Source organism: Nomascus leucogenys, chromosome 8, assembly GCF_006542625.1.
Source record: "Nomascus leucogenys isolate Asia chromosome 8, Asia_NLE_v1, whole genome shotgun sequence".
NCBI lineage: Eukaryota > Metazoa > Chordata > Mammalia > Primates > Hylobatidae > Nomascus > Nomascus leucogenys.
In genome coordinates, this window is record NC_044388.1 from 74,941,833 (window position 1) to 74,960,453 (window position 18,621).

Genomic DNA, 18,621 nt, shown 5'->3' on the forward strand with positions numbered 1-18,621 from the left:
ATGTAAGAAAAACAAGAAATTCAGAATTTCATTATTCTAGAAGAAGGCCAAATTTATCTTTGCTTCTTTTTCGTAAACCAGGAGGTTTCACACCGGACGCAAATAAAACACTTTGATAGAGTCCCATAGGTGAAAATAACTTTTCACGCTACGTTATACTTTAACGGTTCCGTGGGTACTTTGAAAGCAGGAAAACTACGACAGGCCCCGCTGGGATTCGAACCCAGGATCTCCTGTTTACTAGACAGGCGCTTTAACCAGCTAAGCCACGGAGCCACCGTACTCACCACGCTACAAATCAGCATTGAAAAGAGATGATCTTTGCCTTTGTTCTGTGCATTGATACACTTTCTTGTTACTGAGGTTTGAAAGCAGCCAGATGCTTCTTCAGACACTGAAGACTAACCTTGGCTTCGCCCCAAAAGACCTAAGAAACCGCTCAGCTGCAGGATAACGAAGTTTTTCGCGCTGGGGAGGTGGGGGGTGAGGGAAACGCTGGCAATAGCCTGACTTTCGCCCCCGGGCGAACAGGAGAGTCCGCCGAGAAACTGCCTCAAATAGCAAGCAGCTCATCCTAACGTGGGTAAAGTATGACCTCGGGCTTCAGGGAGAAGAGGGTAGGAGAGCGGGTAGCCAGCCACATTTTCAGAACACTCCTCCGAGTCGTGTAATGCATTTACACCAGAACACTTACGGCACCAAGAACTGATCCTAGCAGGAAGCAAGCTATTTGTTTCTTATTTCATGGCTTTTAAATTAAACTGGAATTAGATTAAAATTCCAGTCATTCCTTACCCCATTTCTTTCCGTTAAAATTGGGCTCCACCTACCTGCTTCTTGCTTATTAAAGATTAACTAAATGGGGTTCCAGAGTTGCTTCTTAAAAATGCAAGATTTAAGAATTAACAACTTAATCTTGGAAAGAGATAAAGAAGTTCCCTTCCCGGTATAGCTACACAGAAAGAAAAGCTTTCTTGTCTTAATACTTGTCCAAAGGATCTGTTTGATGTGTCAAATTAGCATTATATATATGTGTGTGTGTGTGTGTATGTGTATGTATATATGTGTATATATATAGAGAGAGAGAGAGAGAGAAAATTTCTATATTGTCACGGGGGCTTATGTGTTTCCAACTTATTCTGTTCTCTATTAAAAATAAATCTGATCTTGGGAGTATAATTTGAATAAAGGGGTTTAATGAAATTCTGAAGAGTATACAAATTGTTGGCACAGCTGTGAAAGTAACTTCCCAAATGAAACCTGTAATTATATTTGGCTGTTTTACTTGAAATCTGTTGTCCTGGTGATTATGCTGAAACAGACATTTCAGTATTCCTTAGCTGTATCAGTATTTGAAGGATTTCTCTGTCACAGTCTAAGGCAGACATTGGCATGTACCTTTGCTTATATATGTGATGAGGGGAACAGTAAAAGATCACGCCGACTAGAGTTTTCATTTTTATAAAAAGATGCAAGTCGGCCGGGCGCGGTGGCTCACGCCTGTAATCCCAGCACTTTGGGAGGCCGAGGCGGGCGGATCACGAGGTCAGGACATCGAGACCATCCTGGCTAACACGGTGAAACCCCATCTCTACTAAAAATACAAAAAAATTAGCCGGGTGTGGTGGCGGGCGCCTGTAGTCCCAGCTACTCGGGAGGCTGAGGCAGGAGAATGGCGTGAACCCGGGAGGCAGAGCTTGCAGTGAGCTGAGATCGCGCCACTGCACTCCAGCCTGGGCGACAGAGCGAGACTCCGTCTCAAAAAAAAAAAAAAAAAAAAAAAAGATGCAAGTCTATGAATTCAGCACTCACTTTGATTGAGACTCGTGAAATAAGCACTTAATACTTTATTATTATAAGATTAGCCATCATATTATTAGTGTGCTTGGAGCCAATATAATCATCATAAATAGCATAGTCACACCTAATATGGCTTTAATCCAACTGTGGCAGGTCCCAGACAGCAGAGACAATAGTATTTTATTTTGGTTTTTCCTTTGACTGGCAGCTGACGAAGTTTGCACAGAATTTCTAGAATGTCAAAGGAGTTGTTTAGCCAGAGATGAGCCTTGGAAGCAAATTGAGACTTTGAGCAATCATTTACAGAACTCTTGGTGTGAACCGTATCTTCTATTCAGTTCCGACTGTGATTAGGAACCATGGAACCCTCACGTTGGCTCCGCTCCACACATCTGAAATTGGAGAGGATGCAAGTGGCTGTGTCACAGACTGCCGACAGTCATGTAAAACAATGTGAGACTGGCAGATGGTGCAGTTTTCCATGTGCCTGGGAGTGAAACTAAAAAAAACTGCACTGAAACACAGAGAAGAGTCCACCACTGTCATAGTTGTATGTGTCAACTTAGGCTACCCACTTATTCAATTAAACACTAATGTACATGTTTCTGTGAAGTTATTTTGTAAATGTGGTTAACAATCAGTTAATCTTAAAAGAGTCTCCTTTATGTAGATGGGCCTTATCCAATCAGTTAAAAGGCTTTGAGAGCAAAACAAAGGCCTCCCTAAGGAAGAAGAAATTCTGTTTCAAGACTTCAGCATCAGCTTCTGCCTGAGAGTTTCCAGCCTGCCCTACGACCCTACAGGTTTCAGACTTGCCAGTCCTCACCCTAGATATATATAGATACATATCTAGATTTATATATCTGGACTCTGTTTCTCCGATATATGCTGAAGAAAAGACGGGAAGTTGAAACTGGAACTGTCAGAAAAGATGTAGAAAGATTTCCAAAAACAAAGCGAAAGCATTTCTTTTTCTTTTTTTTTTTTCTTTTTTTTTTTTTTTTTCTCTTTTTTTTTTTTTTTTTTTTTTTGAGACAGAGTTTTGCACTTATTGCCCAGGCTGGAGTGCAATGGCGCGATCTTGGCTCACTGCAACCTCTGCCTCCCGTGTTCAAGTAATTCTCCTGCCTCAGCCTCCCGAATAGCTGGGACCCACGCCCGGCTAATTTTTTGTATTTTTAGTAGAAACGGGGTTTCACCATGTTGGTCAGGCTGGTCTCGATTTCCTTACCTCGTGATCCGCCCACCTCGGCCTCCTAAAGTGCTGGGATTACAGGCGTGAGCCACTGCGTCCAGCCGGAAGCATTTATTGTAGTGAACATGGCTAAGAAATTTGAGGCACCCAAGGGAGGTCTTCAAAGCCTGCAAAACACAGATAAATTTTTATAGACAAACACTAAGGAGAGTGAATGTGGACAGAGCCTACAGCCAGCTGGGTTAAAGCTCATTTTTAAGGTGCTAGGTGGGACCTGTGACTTCCAGGGATGCTCTAGCCTGACCAACATGGAGAAACCCCGTCTCTACTAAAAATACAAAATTAGCCGGGCGTGGTGGCGCATGCCTGTAAACCCAGCTACTTGAGAGGCTGAGGCAGGAGAATCGCTCGAACCTGGGAGGCAGAGGTTGCGGTGAGCCGAGATCGCACCATTGCACTCCAGCCTGGGCAATAAGAGCAAAATTCTGTCTCCAAAAAAAAAAAAAGTTTTGGTAACCTATTTTAACATAATTAGTTTTCTTTTGAAATCTTACATATTTATCTTTTCTTTTGTATATTTAAAAGTATTATTCTGAGATAGAATCCAGAATCACCAAGCTGCCCTTGGGGTCCATAGTACAAAACCTAACGAACAGATCCCCATGCTGTTGCCTAGGGAGGAATCCATAACCTAGGTCTACCTTAATGTTTATGTAGAAAGAGCAGAATATTTTTTGTAAGGGCTGTTGAAAACTTATGAACTGAAAACAAATATTTTCTAATCTCAACGTGTATATTCTCAATATCAGGCGGTTTTACTTCTGTTTAGTAGACCTCAACTTATTTAAAATGCTCACCAGGCATGGGGATGATTTATTCTCAGAAATATGGACAAACTAAAACACACAAATATGAGACGTTTGTTTGCTTTCAAAATGAACAAGTGAACATTCATATGTGTGTCCGGGTTGATGATGCTCCTTATAAAGCTGTCAAATTCTGAGATCAAGGCCCTGCAGTAGAAGCAGCATGCAGTGAGGGATGCCTAGCACAGTTTTGCTTAGTAAAATATTTGAAGAAAAAAAAAAAAAAGACCCACAGAGAGACAAATAAAAACTCAGACCACGTCACCGTACAACGGCTTCCAGTTTCCTACAGAATACCAGCCAGAGTCTTTACAAGGGCCTGTAAAGCTGGCCAGAGTCCTTTCAAGGGCCTATAAAGCTGGAGGTGGTCTCCCAGGATCTCCTATTCCTCTCCACTGAGCGCTGGCCTCCTCAACATAACTCCCAAGCCTGCTTCCACCTCCAGGCCTTTTCCCTAGCGATTTTTCCCTGTTCCAGATCACTCTTTTCTCCTGATATCAGCATTTATCTCTCATTCATCACTTTCACTGCTGGCCTTTCCTATCCTCTTTCCCTGTTTTATTATTATTTTTCTCCAATCGCTTATCACTATTATTGTGTTTATTTAGTGCTTTATTGTCCGCTTCCGCCACTGCCATGTAATCTTGAGGGCAAGGGTCTGTCATGTTTTCTTCACCGTTATCTGCAGTGCCTTGAACACTAATACTGGTTGAATGAACGAACACATTAATGGAGCGGTGATATTGGGGCAGAGAGGATGCAGGGCTTGCTTTTCACCGCCATTTTTCAGCCGGCAGAGACAGAGAAAGGAATGAAGGCTATGGGGCGTGTGCAGAAGTAGCTACCAGGGAGTCCATGCGCTGCGAGCCTGGACCAGCGGGCAAACGCGGCTTACAGGCCTTCACCCAGACTTTACGGGTACAACCTAGTTTCTTATAAAATACCTCGCCACCAACGCACGTGCAGGGCCAGTGGCGCAATGGATAACGCGTCTGACTACGGATCAGAAGATTCCAGGTTCGACTCCTGGCTGGCTCGGTACAGGCAGATTCGTTTTACAACTTTCCGACTCCTCAGGAGTAAGGAAATTCCTGAAAGGTAAATTTGCCTGGAAGTCTCAGAAGCAAGAGGGGCCGCTCACGACAACATATGGGGTTATCATTTCTCTGCGTAGCATTCTGCCACTGACCACGTGGTAACGCCAACTACGTCAGAGAAACGCTCGCCCTACCTAAGTCGTGCCCAGCCTTGCCTGGCCATTTTGGCCGAAGAACGAAGGACCATTCAGAGATTAAATTAAAGTCTCTATTGTGTTTTTCCCTATTCAGTCATTTGTAGAATAAATTCTATTGCTTCAGTTTGAACACTGGGGAGGCTGGGTCTGAGCTTTTCATTGGTTTTTCTGGTTTGAGAGATCGGTACGGAGACGCATGCGCACATCAGCAAAACTCACACTCCGAAGAAACACGGAGTGTATTTACTAGGTAGGAAGAACTACCTGCTCTGAGAAACAAGCCTCCAGTTGGTTTCCGTAGTGTAGTGGTTATCACGTTCGCCTCACACGCGAAAGGTCCCCGGTTCGAAACCGGGCGGAAACACTTTTTTTTTTTCCCCCCCCTCATCTTACTACTAAGTAAATTCTTATAGTGTATATCTTTTAAAGATTTTTCAGGCCGTCATAAATTTCCTGTCTTCTTGTCTTGCTAGATCGGGGCAGCGGTGCTTAGGGCGGGCCTCAGAGGCTCACACACGTATCGCCAGGGGGAGAACCGGCTCTCTCCGGCTTGGACTCGGGGCGGCTCCCCGCCTGCAGCCCCGGAAGCGCATCCTCACCTTCCCTCGCCTTCCTGTTCCTGGCGGTGCCGGGCTCCGCTCTTCTTCTCTATCTTAGGGCTGGTGCTGGCCCTGCCCACGCCTAGGGCTCCGGCGCGTCACGGGCCTCAGCTGGGGTTCCCGCGCCCTTCGGACGGCCACGAGACTCGGGTAAGTGCCTCACAGACTTTGTGCGCTACCCCGGAAAATGAGGGGCATGGTGGGGGTCCCGCCGCCCTCCGTATACTTAGGACCCTCCTGCCAGCTGGCCCCGGTCATGATTAGGGGCCTTGGGCCCCGTCAGCCCCGCCTGTCTTCCCACCTCCAGAGTACTCGCAGCATCTCTCCTGAGCTCCGAGTGTGAATCCCTGGGAAAAGCTGAATCCAGAGGTGGGGTCACAGAGAGCCGCAGGCCCGACGGGGTAAGTCCTAATCGGCGCTCTAGGGGCGTTCTAAAAGAAGGAAGGAAGGGGATTTGAAAGGATTGCTCCCGCAGGGCTGTGGCCTTGAAGAGGTGGTGACTGGCAGGTTGGACTGACCTGCCGTGGGCTCTCCCTTCCTCCCCAATTTACCTTCGAGAAACCCTCGTTGAGGAGACACCCAAGGGCTGAGTCTTCCTCCACTTTGACCTTTTGCTATCCCATCACAAAGAAAAAATGGATCCCAAAGTCAAGAAATGGACCAGCACTTGTTTAGAATCAGGACTTGTGCCTTGGTGTTTGGCCTCTTACCTCTGCTAGCCACATGGCTTGCTTACAAGTTAATTGGATTAATCAAACGCTTTTATGAGAAAGTTTTGTTGTGCCACCTGGCAGCCTCGTGTGTTCCCTAAGAGAGATTTCTTTCTTAGATGTATTACTACTTTTTCTAGGGATTAGCCAAGCCTAGCATCTCAGATCATATTGCTCCAGGTTCCCTCAAATGACTGATAAGAATGTGATGTCTTTGTTTTTGTTTGTTTGTTTTTGAGACGGAGTCTCACTGTGTCGCCCAGGCTGGGGTGCAATGGTGCGATCTCGCTCACTGCAACCTCCACCTCTCTCTACCTCCCGAGTTCAAGCGATTCTTGTGCTTCAGCCTCCCGAGCAGCTGGGACTACAGGTGTGCAACACTACACCCGGATAATTTTTGTATTTTTAGTTAGAGACGGAGTTTCACCACATTGGCCAGGGTGGTCTCAAACTCCTGACCTCAAGTGATCCGCCCGCCTCGGCCTCCCAGAGTGCTGAGATTACAGGCATGAGCCACGGCGCCTGACCGAATGTGATATTTTTATGACCACGAGAAAAGAAGGGCTGCATTCTTTGGTGGGTCCGCAAAATTAAAAAAAAAAAAAAAAAAAAAGAAAAGGACAATGTTTAATGAGCTGTTTTCTTTTTATCATTTTCTTAAACAGGCTGCTTGAGTAGACGTTGACTTGAAAGGTCCATTCTTTTGTCATCTTGCTGGTTCCCTTAACAAGGCAACACCTTGGCTAGCAAGATAATATCTTGGTTAGCAAGACAATAAACTTGGGCATGTGCTCAACAGCAACCTGTCTAATACATTTTCATTTAAAATCCCCTCTGTACTACTCAGAAATATAAGCAAGTTATTGTGGTGCCCAGAAAGGGGGCAAAGGTTCCAGGGTCCTAGGAGATGACAAGGATTTATCCTCTTCATCTTTCTCTGATGCCAGTTAGCAGGAATACTTTAGCCTGGAAGCTGAGTATGCCCCTAACCAACCTTTACAGATGGGTGACTGGGAGCTTATGGCTCACTCCTTCTCTTTAAACCAGATGCATTCTGGCAAGCTGCAGCAGCAAACCTACCCTTTTAGACACCCTGCATCTTCTCATCTTTCCTTTCTACCACTGCATCTCCCAGTCTCTCTCACTTAACCTCCATGGACACTCATGCTGCGTCTCTAATACTTTGGAAGATGAAGAACAAACAGGCCCTGGAGAGTGACTGACACCATGTGACCTCTTGCTTCTGTAGTGCACTGCATCTTGCCTATGAATCTTTTTTTTTTTTTTTTTTTTGAGACCAGGTCTTGCTCTGTCACCCAGGCTGGAGTGCAGTGGCGCAATCTTGGCTCACTGCAACCTCCGCCTCCCGGGCTCAAGTGATTCTCCTGCCTCAGCCTCCCAAGTAGTTGGGACTATAGGCATATGCCACCACACTCAGCTAATTTTTGTATTTTTAGTAGAAATGGGTTTCACCATGTTGGCCGGGCTGGTCTTGAACTGCTGACCTCAAGTGATCCACCTGCCTCCACCTCCCAAAGTGCTGGGATTATAGGTGTGAGCCACCGCGCCCAGCATTTGCCTGTGCATTTTTTATTGTATTTTAATTATATCCTTTATTCTCTCCTTCCTAAGCTTGGTGTTCTTAACTTTCTTCCAGATCTTCCCCCCAAACACGATCTCTCCTTAAGTAAGCGGCAGGGAGGAAGAGGGGAACCTTCTGATTTTGGGGTGGGATTGAGGCTAAAACCCAAATTAGAACTACCTCCCAGAAACCCAGTTCCGTATCCATCGAGTGAACAAAAAGATGCTGCTAAAATGTGCCTTGTGTTTGCTAGGGATGAGGTGAAAATGAGTATTGAATGAGGTGGCGTTTTGGTCCATGGATTTGCTTGCTATGAAAGAGAAAAAACATGGAAAAATATATTTTGAGAGCTGGGTGAGACCCCCAAATTAATCTAATCCAAGATGTTTCCCTAGTCACTACATTCCTTTTTTTTTTTTTTTTGAAACAGAATCTCACTCTATTGCCCAGGCTGGAGTGCAGTGGCACAATCTCGGCTCACTGCAACCTCCGCCTCCCGGGTTCAAGCAATTCTCCTGCCTCAGCATCCTTAGTAGCTGGGATTACAGGCACGCACCACGACCCCTGGCTAATTTTTGTATTTTTAGTAGAGATGGGGTTTCACCATGTTGGCCAGGCTCGTCTCGAACTTCTGACCACCTTGGCCTCCCAAAGTTCTGGGATTATAGGCGTGAGCCACCACGCCCTGCCCGAGTCACTAAATTCTTACACTGTTCCCTCCTATGTTAGTGCACTAGGGCTGCCAAAACAAGGTACCACAGGCTGGGTGACTTAAACAACAAAAATTAATTTTCTTTGACTTCTGGAGGGTAGAAGTCCAAGATCAAGATGTCGGCAGGTTTGGTTTCTTCTGAGGCCTCTCCTTGGCTTGCAGATGGCCACCTCCCACTACGTCCTTAGATGTGTTCCTCTATGTTGTCTGTATCCTAATCTCCTCTTCCTATAAGTACACCAGTAATATTGAATTAGGGCCCACCCATAATACCCTATTTTGCTTTTTATTTCACTATTAGTTTTTTTTTAAAGCTATTTTTGCCAGTTAATTTAAACATCATAATCTTCTTCTAATGATAAAAATTCAAGTCTTCATGCTAACAAAAGGATTGGAAGAAGGATGAAGCAGATGTTTCTTCTCCCCTACAGCAATCTGGTTAAATGAGGAGTTAAAATGAGAGATTTCATGAGAATTTCAGTCCAGTTCTGTGCAATGAAGACGACTGATTCAAAACTTTCACTGACTTGCTCTGTTGTTTGTTAATATAATGTTATTGGAAGAGTTATTTTAACAAAGGGGAATTGTTATGTTTCTAAAACTTTTAAAATTGTTGCCATGTCTTGGGAAAATAACTTCAGTATCTGTCTTGATAATTTCTTGCCCTGATGATACTACTGAAAGTCATTTCTCTATGTTTCCAAAAATTAAACAATTACTAGTAAGATGTATCTGCCAGTTAATAATTTTTCTTTTCTTCCACATGCATGAAGGAGTATTTGTAATGACTTTTATATTTTATCATTAACATTAGTTTTTGAACTCTTAAAATGCATTTTTTTTTACATTAATAGACTTCCTGTTTTTAGAGCAATTTTTGGTTTACAGAAAATTGAGCAGAAGATACAGAGAGTTTCCACATACTTCCTTTCCCCCACCTCAGTTTCTCCTAAGTTATTAACAACTTGCACTGGTGTGGTACATTTGTTACAAATGATGAACTAATATTGATAGCTTATTATTAACTAAAATATATAGTTTACATCAGGGTTCACTCACTGTATGAAGTTCTGTGGGTTTTGTCAAGTGCATAACATCTACCATTTTATAATATATGCCATTACAGTAGCATACAAAAGAGTTTCATTTATCTAAAAATCTCTTCTGCGCCACCTCAAATAATTTCTTCTAAGTTAAAACCACTGTGTGGTGAGAGCTCCTTCCTTTTCCAACCCCCTTGTTCTTTATGGAAATGATAAGAGCTTTTACCCATCTCTCTGGTCCCTTTTCATTATGTGTGCATCTGTCTCCTACATTTGTAAGGTCTCTAGGGAGTCAGTGACCTGGTCTCCTAATCAGCTTCCTAAAGGTGAGTTTCAAGAATTAAATCCGTATTTATATACTCAGATACAGCATCCAGGCAGGGGCCTATTTTTCCTGATTTTATTTTGTCACCTGCTGTATTTTGGCCCTTGACATGTGGAGATCATGGCCCCCCTACTTGGGATGGACTTCAATGGATCTAACTCGAGGAAGACTGAACCCAGGAAAAGAGATTGTGTGAGCATTCTCACACCAGGAAATGGGCTGAGAAACAATTTTGGAGTGAGATGAAAGGAGAATGGTATGGAGTATCCATTCTTAGGGAAATGTGTGCTAGGCCAAATCTCACTTTTTGGTTAAACACTCTCATTCTCTGATAACATAAAGGCCTCTAAAAATATATACAGAATATTTGGGGTAACCTTATTATTCATTGCCCAAGTTGGGTCACTTTTCAAAGTAAAAGGGAACATTATGAATAATTATACTAGGGCAACAGGTATAAATCAAGTCACCCTACCATTAGACGAAGTGATTTTCACTGGTTCCTTCATTGTAAGAGTAGCTCCTTTTGTTTCCTAAAAATTGTTAAAATGATTCCTTAATGTTGCATTTGAAAGAAAGGGAAAAAGACAAAAATTAGCAATAAATCCATGTAATGTCTAGGCAAGGATTTCTTCAGAAGAGAGCAGGTCAGGTGTAGTTCGATCAGTAGAACTGTATGTCTCAGTGGCACAATTACCTTTTTTTTTTTTTTTTTTTTTGAGGCAGAGTCTCACTCTGTCCCCCAGGCTGGAGTGCAGGGGCACGATCTTGGCTCACTGCGACCTCCGCCTCCCAGGTTCAAGCAATTCTCAGGTGGATCACCTGATGTCAGGAGTTCGAGACTAGCCTGGCCAACGTGGTGAAACCCTGTCTCTAGTAAAAATACAAAAATTGGCTGGGTATGGTGGTGTGCACCTGTAATCCCAGCTACCCAGGAGGCTGAGGCAGGAGAATTGCTTGAACCCAGGAGGCAGAGGTTGCAGTGAGCCAAGATCGCACCACTGCACTCCAGCCTGGGTGACAGAGTGAGACTCTGAGACTCCGTCTCAAAAAAAAAAAAAAAAAAAAAAAAAAACTGGAGCAATTTGGAGACAAGATTAAAAAAATAATAATAACGTTGTAGAATGGTGGCCACTCACAAGGTTACAGAATTTCCCAGAAAATGTTTTCAAGGGTGGGGCAGAAGGTATGATAGACAAAAGCTTTAAAAAAGTCACACAGTGCCCATGAATGCCAGCCCTAGGCCTAAGTCCTAATTACTCAAACTCAAACTATTTTCTATTTCCTACCTGTGTGGCTCTCAATCTGTGTTCTGGGCTACCCACATTTTTTAGTACTTTTATTAATTCTTGAGCAGACACAAACAATTTTTCTGTGTAAGACATAGATAATACTCCAGCCATGTGCTTCCCCTACAGTTTAAAGAAGAGAACGCAACCTCCACCATCTCTGGACTAACCTGTATGCCTTCACCGACTACATCCCTTTCCCAACTCCCAAGAGATTACCACTGTCCAATTTTTATTTATCCCTTTTTTTTTTAAGTTTTACTATATGTTTGTGGCCTCAACATGTCATAGTTTTACATGTGTAAATGGATCTATAGTGTACATATTCTTCTGCAACTTGCTATTTTTGTTTGGCATTATATTCTTGAGATTCATCCTTGTTTTTTAACCTAGCTGTAATCTATTTGTTTCTGCTGCTGAATAGTATTCCCTTTTATAGATACTACCAAAATATATGTATCCCTTCTACTATTGAAGGACATTTGGGTGATTTACAGGTTTTTGAAATTACAGTGTTGCTAGAAACATTCTTGTGGAGATCTCCTGTCCACACCTCCAAGAATCCCTCTAAGTAAACACCTAGAAGTAAAATTGCTTTACACAATACCACTGTTTGCAGAGTGCTTTACAAATAACCACTGTTTCCAAAAGCACATGCACTAATTGGCACACACACACACAGCAGTACATAAGGGTTTTGATTGCTCCATATCAGCTGAGCCCTTGATATTGTCAGACAACTTGGTTTTCCTCAATTTGATGGATATGAAATGTTATATCCTATGCTTTTAATATGTACTTCTTATATATTTTTAGGTGCTTATTCCTCACTCATGCTTCCAAGAAGTGCCTCTTAACATTTTTTGCCATAGTTTTAAAATTTTCATTTTGTCCTTTTCTCATGGATCTATAGGAATGCTTTATGTATTCAGGATTCTAACATTTTGTCCATTATATATGTTACACATATCTTTGCCAAGCTGGTACTTATTGTTTTACTTTTATTATGCTATCTTTTTTGATATACACAAATTATTAACAATATAGTCAAATTTGATTTTTAATGTTTACATTGATCAGTCTTTCCCTTTATGGTTTACACTTTTTGTGTCTTGTTAAAGACATCTTTCGAGGAGCAGCGTGAGGAGGACAGAAGCACCCAACAGGACTGCTCAAGCCACCTGCCGACACTGCTGCCACCATGCCCAAGAGAAAGGCAAAAGGAGATGCTAAAGGTGATAAAGCAAAGGTGAAGGATGAGCCACAGAGGAGATCAGCACGGTTGTCTGCTAAACCAGCTCCTCCAAAACCAGAGCCCAGGCCTAAAAAGGCCTCTGCAAAGAAGGGAGAGAAGCTTCCCAAAGGGAGAAAGGGGAAAGCAGATGCTGGCAAGGATGGGAACAACCCTGCAAAAAACCGAGATGCCTCTACACTCCAGTCCCAGAAAGCAGAAGGCACTGGGGATGCCAAGTGAAATGTCCATTTTTGATAGCTCTGTACTTATAGTGACTCTACTGTTTGAAATACTATTTTTTTAAATCAAGTTTTATAAAACTGTAGAATTTTGGCTCTCTTTTTTAAGTTATGTTGTTAGCACACAGGACACTTGTTGTCTTTTGTGGAAAGGGCAAGTACCACTAATAGGGTGTATCTCAGAAACTGAATTGAAATAAGGGAAAATAGGATTTTCTGTCCTGGTTTTTGAAGATTGTTCTTGATTCCCAGGAGAGATTCTCTGACATTCACATGTCAGCCACTTTGGCACGGAAGCCTTACAGTGTGGGGAACCAAAACTTCGTGTCTCCTCTTTCCCTGATGCCATCAGCATAGACTTGACTTCCTTAAACCGAGAGTTTTGATGTGGCCTTGGCAATCCTAAAATCAACTGTGTTAGGTAGCAAAACTCAGGCTTTCTGTTGATGACATCAAGATGGTGTCACTTAAAAGAGCCAAGATTCCTGTTTTCAGTTTGTGGATTCATCCTGCTGGTTTTACTTTATTCCCTCCATGTCAAAGTGGGCCTGTGAAAAGCTCATACATGCCTCATGTGAAGTGTCCACCCTCTCTGAAAATCTTTCTTGTTCAAAACAGCAGCGACGTATGTTGTTAACTTTTACAGTGACTTTTGGAGGAGGGGAGTTTGGAAATTGTAAAATGTTATAGATTGTTGCCTATTTCCTGCTGAAAGTAAATGTTTTTAAAAAGTATCATATAAAGCTGAATACAAGTTGGTTTGGGGGGAGATCCTTTCCTACCCAAAGTCATAAATATATTCTTTACTGCCTTGTGGAAATTTTATAATTTTGCCTTTCACATTTGTCTTTAGTCTGTCCTGAACTGATTTTTGTGAAAATTATGAGTTAGAAATTCAATTTAACATTTTTCATATTTCGAAGTGGTTGTCTCTGCACTATTTACTGAAAAGTTCATCCTTTCCCCAGTGATTTGTAACACTGCCTCTTTCATAAATTAAATTTTTGTGTACGTGTGTGGGTCTTTTGGTGGTTTCTATTCTGACTGACATCAATTTGTCTAATCTTGTAGCAGTACAATACAGTCATGATTATTGCAACTTTAGGAAAAGGTCTGATAAAAACCAAGATGCCTCCACATTTTTTCATAATTGTAACCAATTTCACCTCTGTCTCCAGTATCACCACAAAATTTTTCTTCCTTGGAGTGTCTTGGCTATTCTTAGCCAACTGTTCCTCCATATTACTTCTAGAATTAGACCGACAATTTATAAATCAAACAAACCCAAGAACATTGAAATTTTGATTGGATTTTTATTGAATTTATAGATTAATCTGGTAAATCATGTCATCTTTACAATGTTATCTTCCAATACATGAATATGGTACAGCTCTCCATTTACTTAGGCCTTTGAAGTATCTTTCAATAAAGTTTATAATTTTCTCCATGAAGTTCTTCTTGTTAATATTTCCTAGGGACTTTATGCTTTTTAACACTACTTCGTATGGTATATTTTTAGTTACCACATTTTCTGTTTTTAGCTAATGCTGATTTCAATTTTTGTATCCAGCAACCTTGCTACCTCTCATTCTTGTATCTGCATATTCTTGTGGGTTTTTTTTTTTTTTTTACATAGACAACCATATATTCTGTGTATACAAACAATTTTGTTTCTTCTTAGTCCTTGTTACACCTGTAATTTCTTTTTCTAATGCTCAGCGTAGTCTAAGTGTTGGTGTCTGCTTTTTTTTTTTTTTTTTTTTTTTTTTCCATACAGAGTCTCACTCTGTCTCCCAGACTGGAGTGCAGTGGTGCAATCTCTTCTCACTGCAACCTCCACCTCCCGGGTTCAAGCGATTCTTCTGCCTCAGCCTCTGAGTACCTGGGACTACAGGTGCGCGCCACCACACCCCGCCAATGTTTGTATTTTTAGTAGAGACGGAGTTTCACCATGTTGGCCATGTTGGTCTCGCATTCCTGACCTCAGGTGATCCACCCACCTCAGCCTCCCAAAATGCTGGGATTACAGACGTGCGCCACCACGCCCGGCCGTGTCTTTGCATTTTTTATTTTTTTTTTTTTTTTTTTTTGAAATGGAGTCTCACTGTGTTACCCAGGCTAGAGTGCAGTGGCGCCATCTCTGCTCACTGCAACCTCCGCCCCCGATTCTCCTGCCTCAGCCTCCCGAGTAGCTGGTATTACAGGCACCTACCACCAGGCCCGGCTAATTTTATTATTATTATTATTATTTTGTATTTTTAGAAGAGATGGGGTTTTGCCATATTGGCCAGGCTGGTCTCAACCTCCTGGCCTCAAGTGATCAGCCTGCCTTGGCCTCCCAAAGTGCTCGGATTACAGGCATGAGCCACCATGCCCGGTGCCATTTTGAGCAAAGAAATGGCACAATCTGAGGTGTTTTATATATGTGTGTGTGAGTATGGCTGCTGCATGAGCAATAGACTGTAAGCTGTCACAGCAATCTAGGCAAAACATGTTGATTTGGACCTGGTATGGAACCGTGAAGAGGTCTGAGAGAGTTGGCAGTAAATAATGCTAAGCTTGGATGATTGCTTAGCCTTTCCGAGCCACAATCTCCTCAGTAACAGCAAGAACTAATATCTATTTTGCAAGGTTTTGAAAAGAATTAGAGATACTTTATGGAAATGACTAGTATTGCAATTTACCTAATTAGCATATTGATGCATAAAGCTCTGTTGGAGATTTGAAAAAAAAATTCATATTTCCCAGAATCTTACATCGCCACTGAAAAACTGAAGAAAAAAAGACGATTCAATTACTCCACAAAACTGAGACCCAGGCCACTCCATATGGAGCCCTTACTGAAACCAGTAAGTAGCATATATAGTAAAACTGGAATTACATAATAGCATTTTTTTCCATTGTAATAGTGAATTGCTGGCATTTCTACTTTGTCATGCTGTATTACCATCCTTCATCTGCTCAACTATTCCCACTCCATTTTATTTGATAAACAGCAAACATTTATCTGCACTTTATGCCTGACAACAGTTTAGTATCAAGGATAAAAGAAATATTCCCTGTTCTCAGCTCCAAGTTGAATGAGAGCCGGGTGCAGTGGCTCACACCTGTAATCCCAGCACTTTGGGAGGCCAAGGCGGGCAGATCATTTGAGGTCAAGAGTTTGAGACCAGCCTGACCAACATAGTGAAACCCTGTCTCCTACTAAAAATACCAAAATATTAGCTAGGCGTGGTGGCGCATCCCTGCAGTCCCAGCTACTCAGGAGGCTGAGGCAGGAGAATCGCTTGAACCGGGGAGGCGGAGATTGCAGTGAACTGAGATGGCACCACTGCACTCCAGCCTGGGCGACAGAGTGAAACTCCGTCCCAAAAAAAAAACCAAGTTGAATGGGATAGAGAGATAGGTCACCATACAGCAGTGTGCTCTCTGTTACAACACAGCAAGAGACCCGAACCCTGATGCCAGGGCATGAAGGGGCCTTAGGGAGGACTTCCTGGAGTATGTTGACATATGACCAGCAAAATGAAAACAGAAAGGAGCTGGTCAAGCAAGGAGTGGGGAAAAGGCTTCCAGTAAGAATAATAACATTTATGAAGATGTTAAGAGAATATGGATAGTGCATATGGATGTGCACAGTAGATGTTTACTTTCATTTTTTCCCCCCTCTTGCTGTCATCTTAGATGCATAGTAGATGTTCAATAAATTATTGTTGGATCAAAAAAATTAAGATGAATAACCAAATTATATCAGGTTTCTGACTATAATAAAAGAGAATTATTAAGTGTTGTTGCCAAACTGTGTGCCCAGTGATTTATATGAAAAATTTTATTTCGAAAACCCTATGAGCTGAGTAGTATTGTTCTCATTTAACTTTACATTTAGACAAACATAAATTTAGACATATATCAGCCTGAGTGATCTAGAGTTTTTTTGTTTGCTTGTTTGTTTTTTTGAGACGGAGTTTCACTCTTGTCGCCCAGGCTGGAGTGCAATAGCGCGATCTCAGCTCACTGCAACCTCCGCCTCCCGGCTTCAAGTGATTCTCTTGTCTCAGCCTCCTGAGTGGCTGGAATTGCGGGCACCTGCCACCATGCCCGGCTGATTTTTTGTATTTGTTTTAGTCGAGACAGGGTTTCACCATATATGCCAGGCTGGTCTCGAACTCCTGACCTCGTGATCCACCCGCCTCGGCCTCCCAAAATGCTGGGATTACAGGCGTGAGCCACCACGCCCGGCCTAGAGTTTTTAATAACCAAATTTCTGACCCTCACATCTGAGACACTGAGCATGGAAGAGTTGGAAAGAAGAGGGAGGGAAATTTATTTTTCTGTATCTGTCCTTGCACCACTACCTTCTTTTCTCAATAGTGGTTGTGTTACAGAAAAGGGGTCCCGATCCAGACCCCAAGGGAGGGTTCTTGGCTGTCACGCAAGAAAGAATTCAGGGCGAGTCCGCAGTGCAAAGTAAAAGCAAGTTTATTAAGAAAGTTAAGTAGTGAAAATACAGCTACTCCATAGACAGAGCAGGGTGTTCCTGAAACGCGGAGGAAAGCGTCCACCCTAGATACAATACTCGTATACATGGGGAGATGTGCTCTGCTACAAGGGTTTGTGATAAAGGATTAATTTTCTTATTATATTTTCTAAGAATCTATATTATTATCTTTAAAGCAAAATTTGGAATGCCTTCGTTTTCCAGATACGGGGACATCTGAACACTCCCAAGTCTGGGTTTGTTTAGTAAACATTATTAATTTGTTCCCTTAACCACAAACATCTAGAGGCTAGGAATGCCTGACTTTCTGGGAATGCAGCCCATCAAAAGTCCTGGCCTCGTTTTTCTAGCCCTCACTCGAAATGGAGTCGCTCTGGTTCGAATACCTCTCACAGAAACCCCGCTAAAATGTACCTCCCTCGGTTGCTGAGTCGTGATCGAGCTACTGCACTGCAGCCTGGGAGATAGAGTGAGAACTCCGTCTCAAAAAAAAAAAAAAAATACCTCCCTCTTCTCTCAAAATTCTCCAACGGCTTTCATCCTGGGTCATCAATATGGCCTGGAAGAGCCCTACTCTGGATACCTGAGGGCGCGGCCCCAGAGCCGCGACGCCCCGCCCCTCTGGCTGCTCCGCTCTGGGACGTACTTCCGACGCCCTCTAGGCCTGGGAGTTCCGCGCCTCTCGGTGTCGCCTGGGGAGCCTGCTCCGGTTGGCGCACTGATCCCCAGTTGGGTAGGGGAGGCTTGACTGAGCTCCCACCCGGAGTTTCACCTTAGACCTTTAAAGACCTTGCTCCGGCCTCCCGCCTCAGCGCTAACACCTAGTCCTCCTCATTAGTGGAGTTCAGGCGGAAGGGGATGGCGGGCACCCGACGGTGGTCTCCTCCCAGATGGCGAATTTCAGCAGTGCTTCTTCATCTTTTAGCTCCCAGGGAGCCCTCTGGCCCCAGCATGAAGCCCATGGAGCCCTTTTCAAAATTGTATTTTTAAAAGCTTTTAAAAAATACACAGGATTTTGAAGAAAGACAATTGTACTACAAAACAGTTTTCAAAAGATTAAAATAATTTCATAGAGTAATGTGTGCTTCTCAATAATGCATTAAATATTAAACATCAAGACCCGTCTTATGACTGCTGTAATTTTCGAACAGTTGTCTTGGGTATTTGTAACAACTGTATTGTGATACAAAAATATGTGATTTTTCTTTTTTTTTAGACAGAGTCTCGCTCTGTCGCCCAGGCTGGAGTGCAGTGGCGTGGTCTCTGCTCACTGCAAGCTCCGCCTCCCGGGTTCA

At 42.9% G+C, this 18,621-nt stretch overlaps 1 protein-coding gene and 3 non-coding genes across 4 annotated transcripts; 3 read left to right on the plus strand and 1 right to left on the minus strand.

The window, feature by feature from the left end:
• Positions 1-202: 202 nt before the first annotated feature.
• Positions 203-276, minus strand: TRNAT-AGU. The gene has a single exon. It is a non-coding gene; the product is annotated as a tRNA-Thr (tRNA).
• Positions 277-4,826: 4,550 nt separating this feature from the next.
• TRNAR-ACG lies at positions 4,827-4,899 on the plus strand. The gene has a single exon. It is a non-coding gene; the product is annotated as a tRNA-Arg (tRNA).
• A 487-nt stretch (positions 4,900-5,386) lies between these two features.
• TRNAV-CAC lies at positions 5,387-5,459 on the plus strand. Its single transcript has one exon. It is a non-coding gene; the product is annotated as a tRNA-Val (tRNA).
• Positions 5,460-5,647: 188 nt separating this feature from the next.
• HMGN4 (high mobility group nucleosomal binding domain 4) lies at positions 5,648-14,279 on the plus strand. Its single transcript, XM_003263300.4, has 2 exons — positions 5,648-5,844; positions 12,477-14,279. Exon 2 carries the CDS (start codon positions 12,557-12,559, stop codon positions 12,827-12,829), a length of 273 nt encoding a protein of 90 aa, XP_003263348.1. The 5' UTR covers positions 5,648-5,844; positions 12,477-12,556; the 3' UTR covers positions 12,830-14,279.
• The last annotated feature ends 4,342 nt before the right edge of the window (positions 14,280-18,621 follow it).

Excerpts from the sequence above, each read along its gene's own strand:
- HMGN4 (XM_003263300.4), top strand. The coding sequence starts at position 12,557 with ATGCCCAAGAGAAAGGCAAAAGGAGATGCTAAAGGTGATAAAGCAAAG.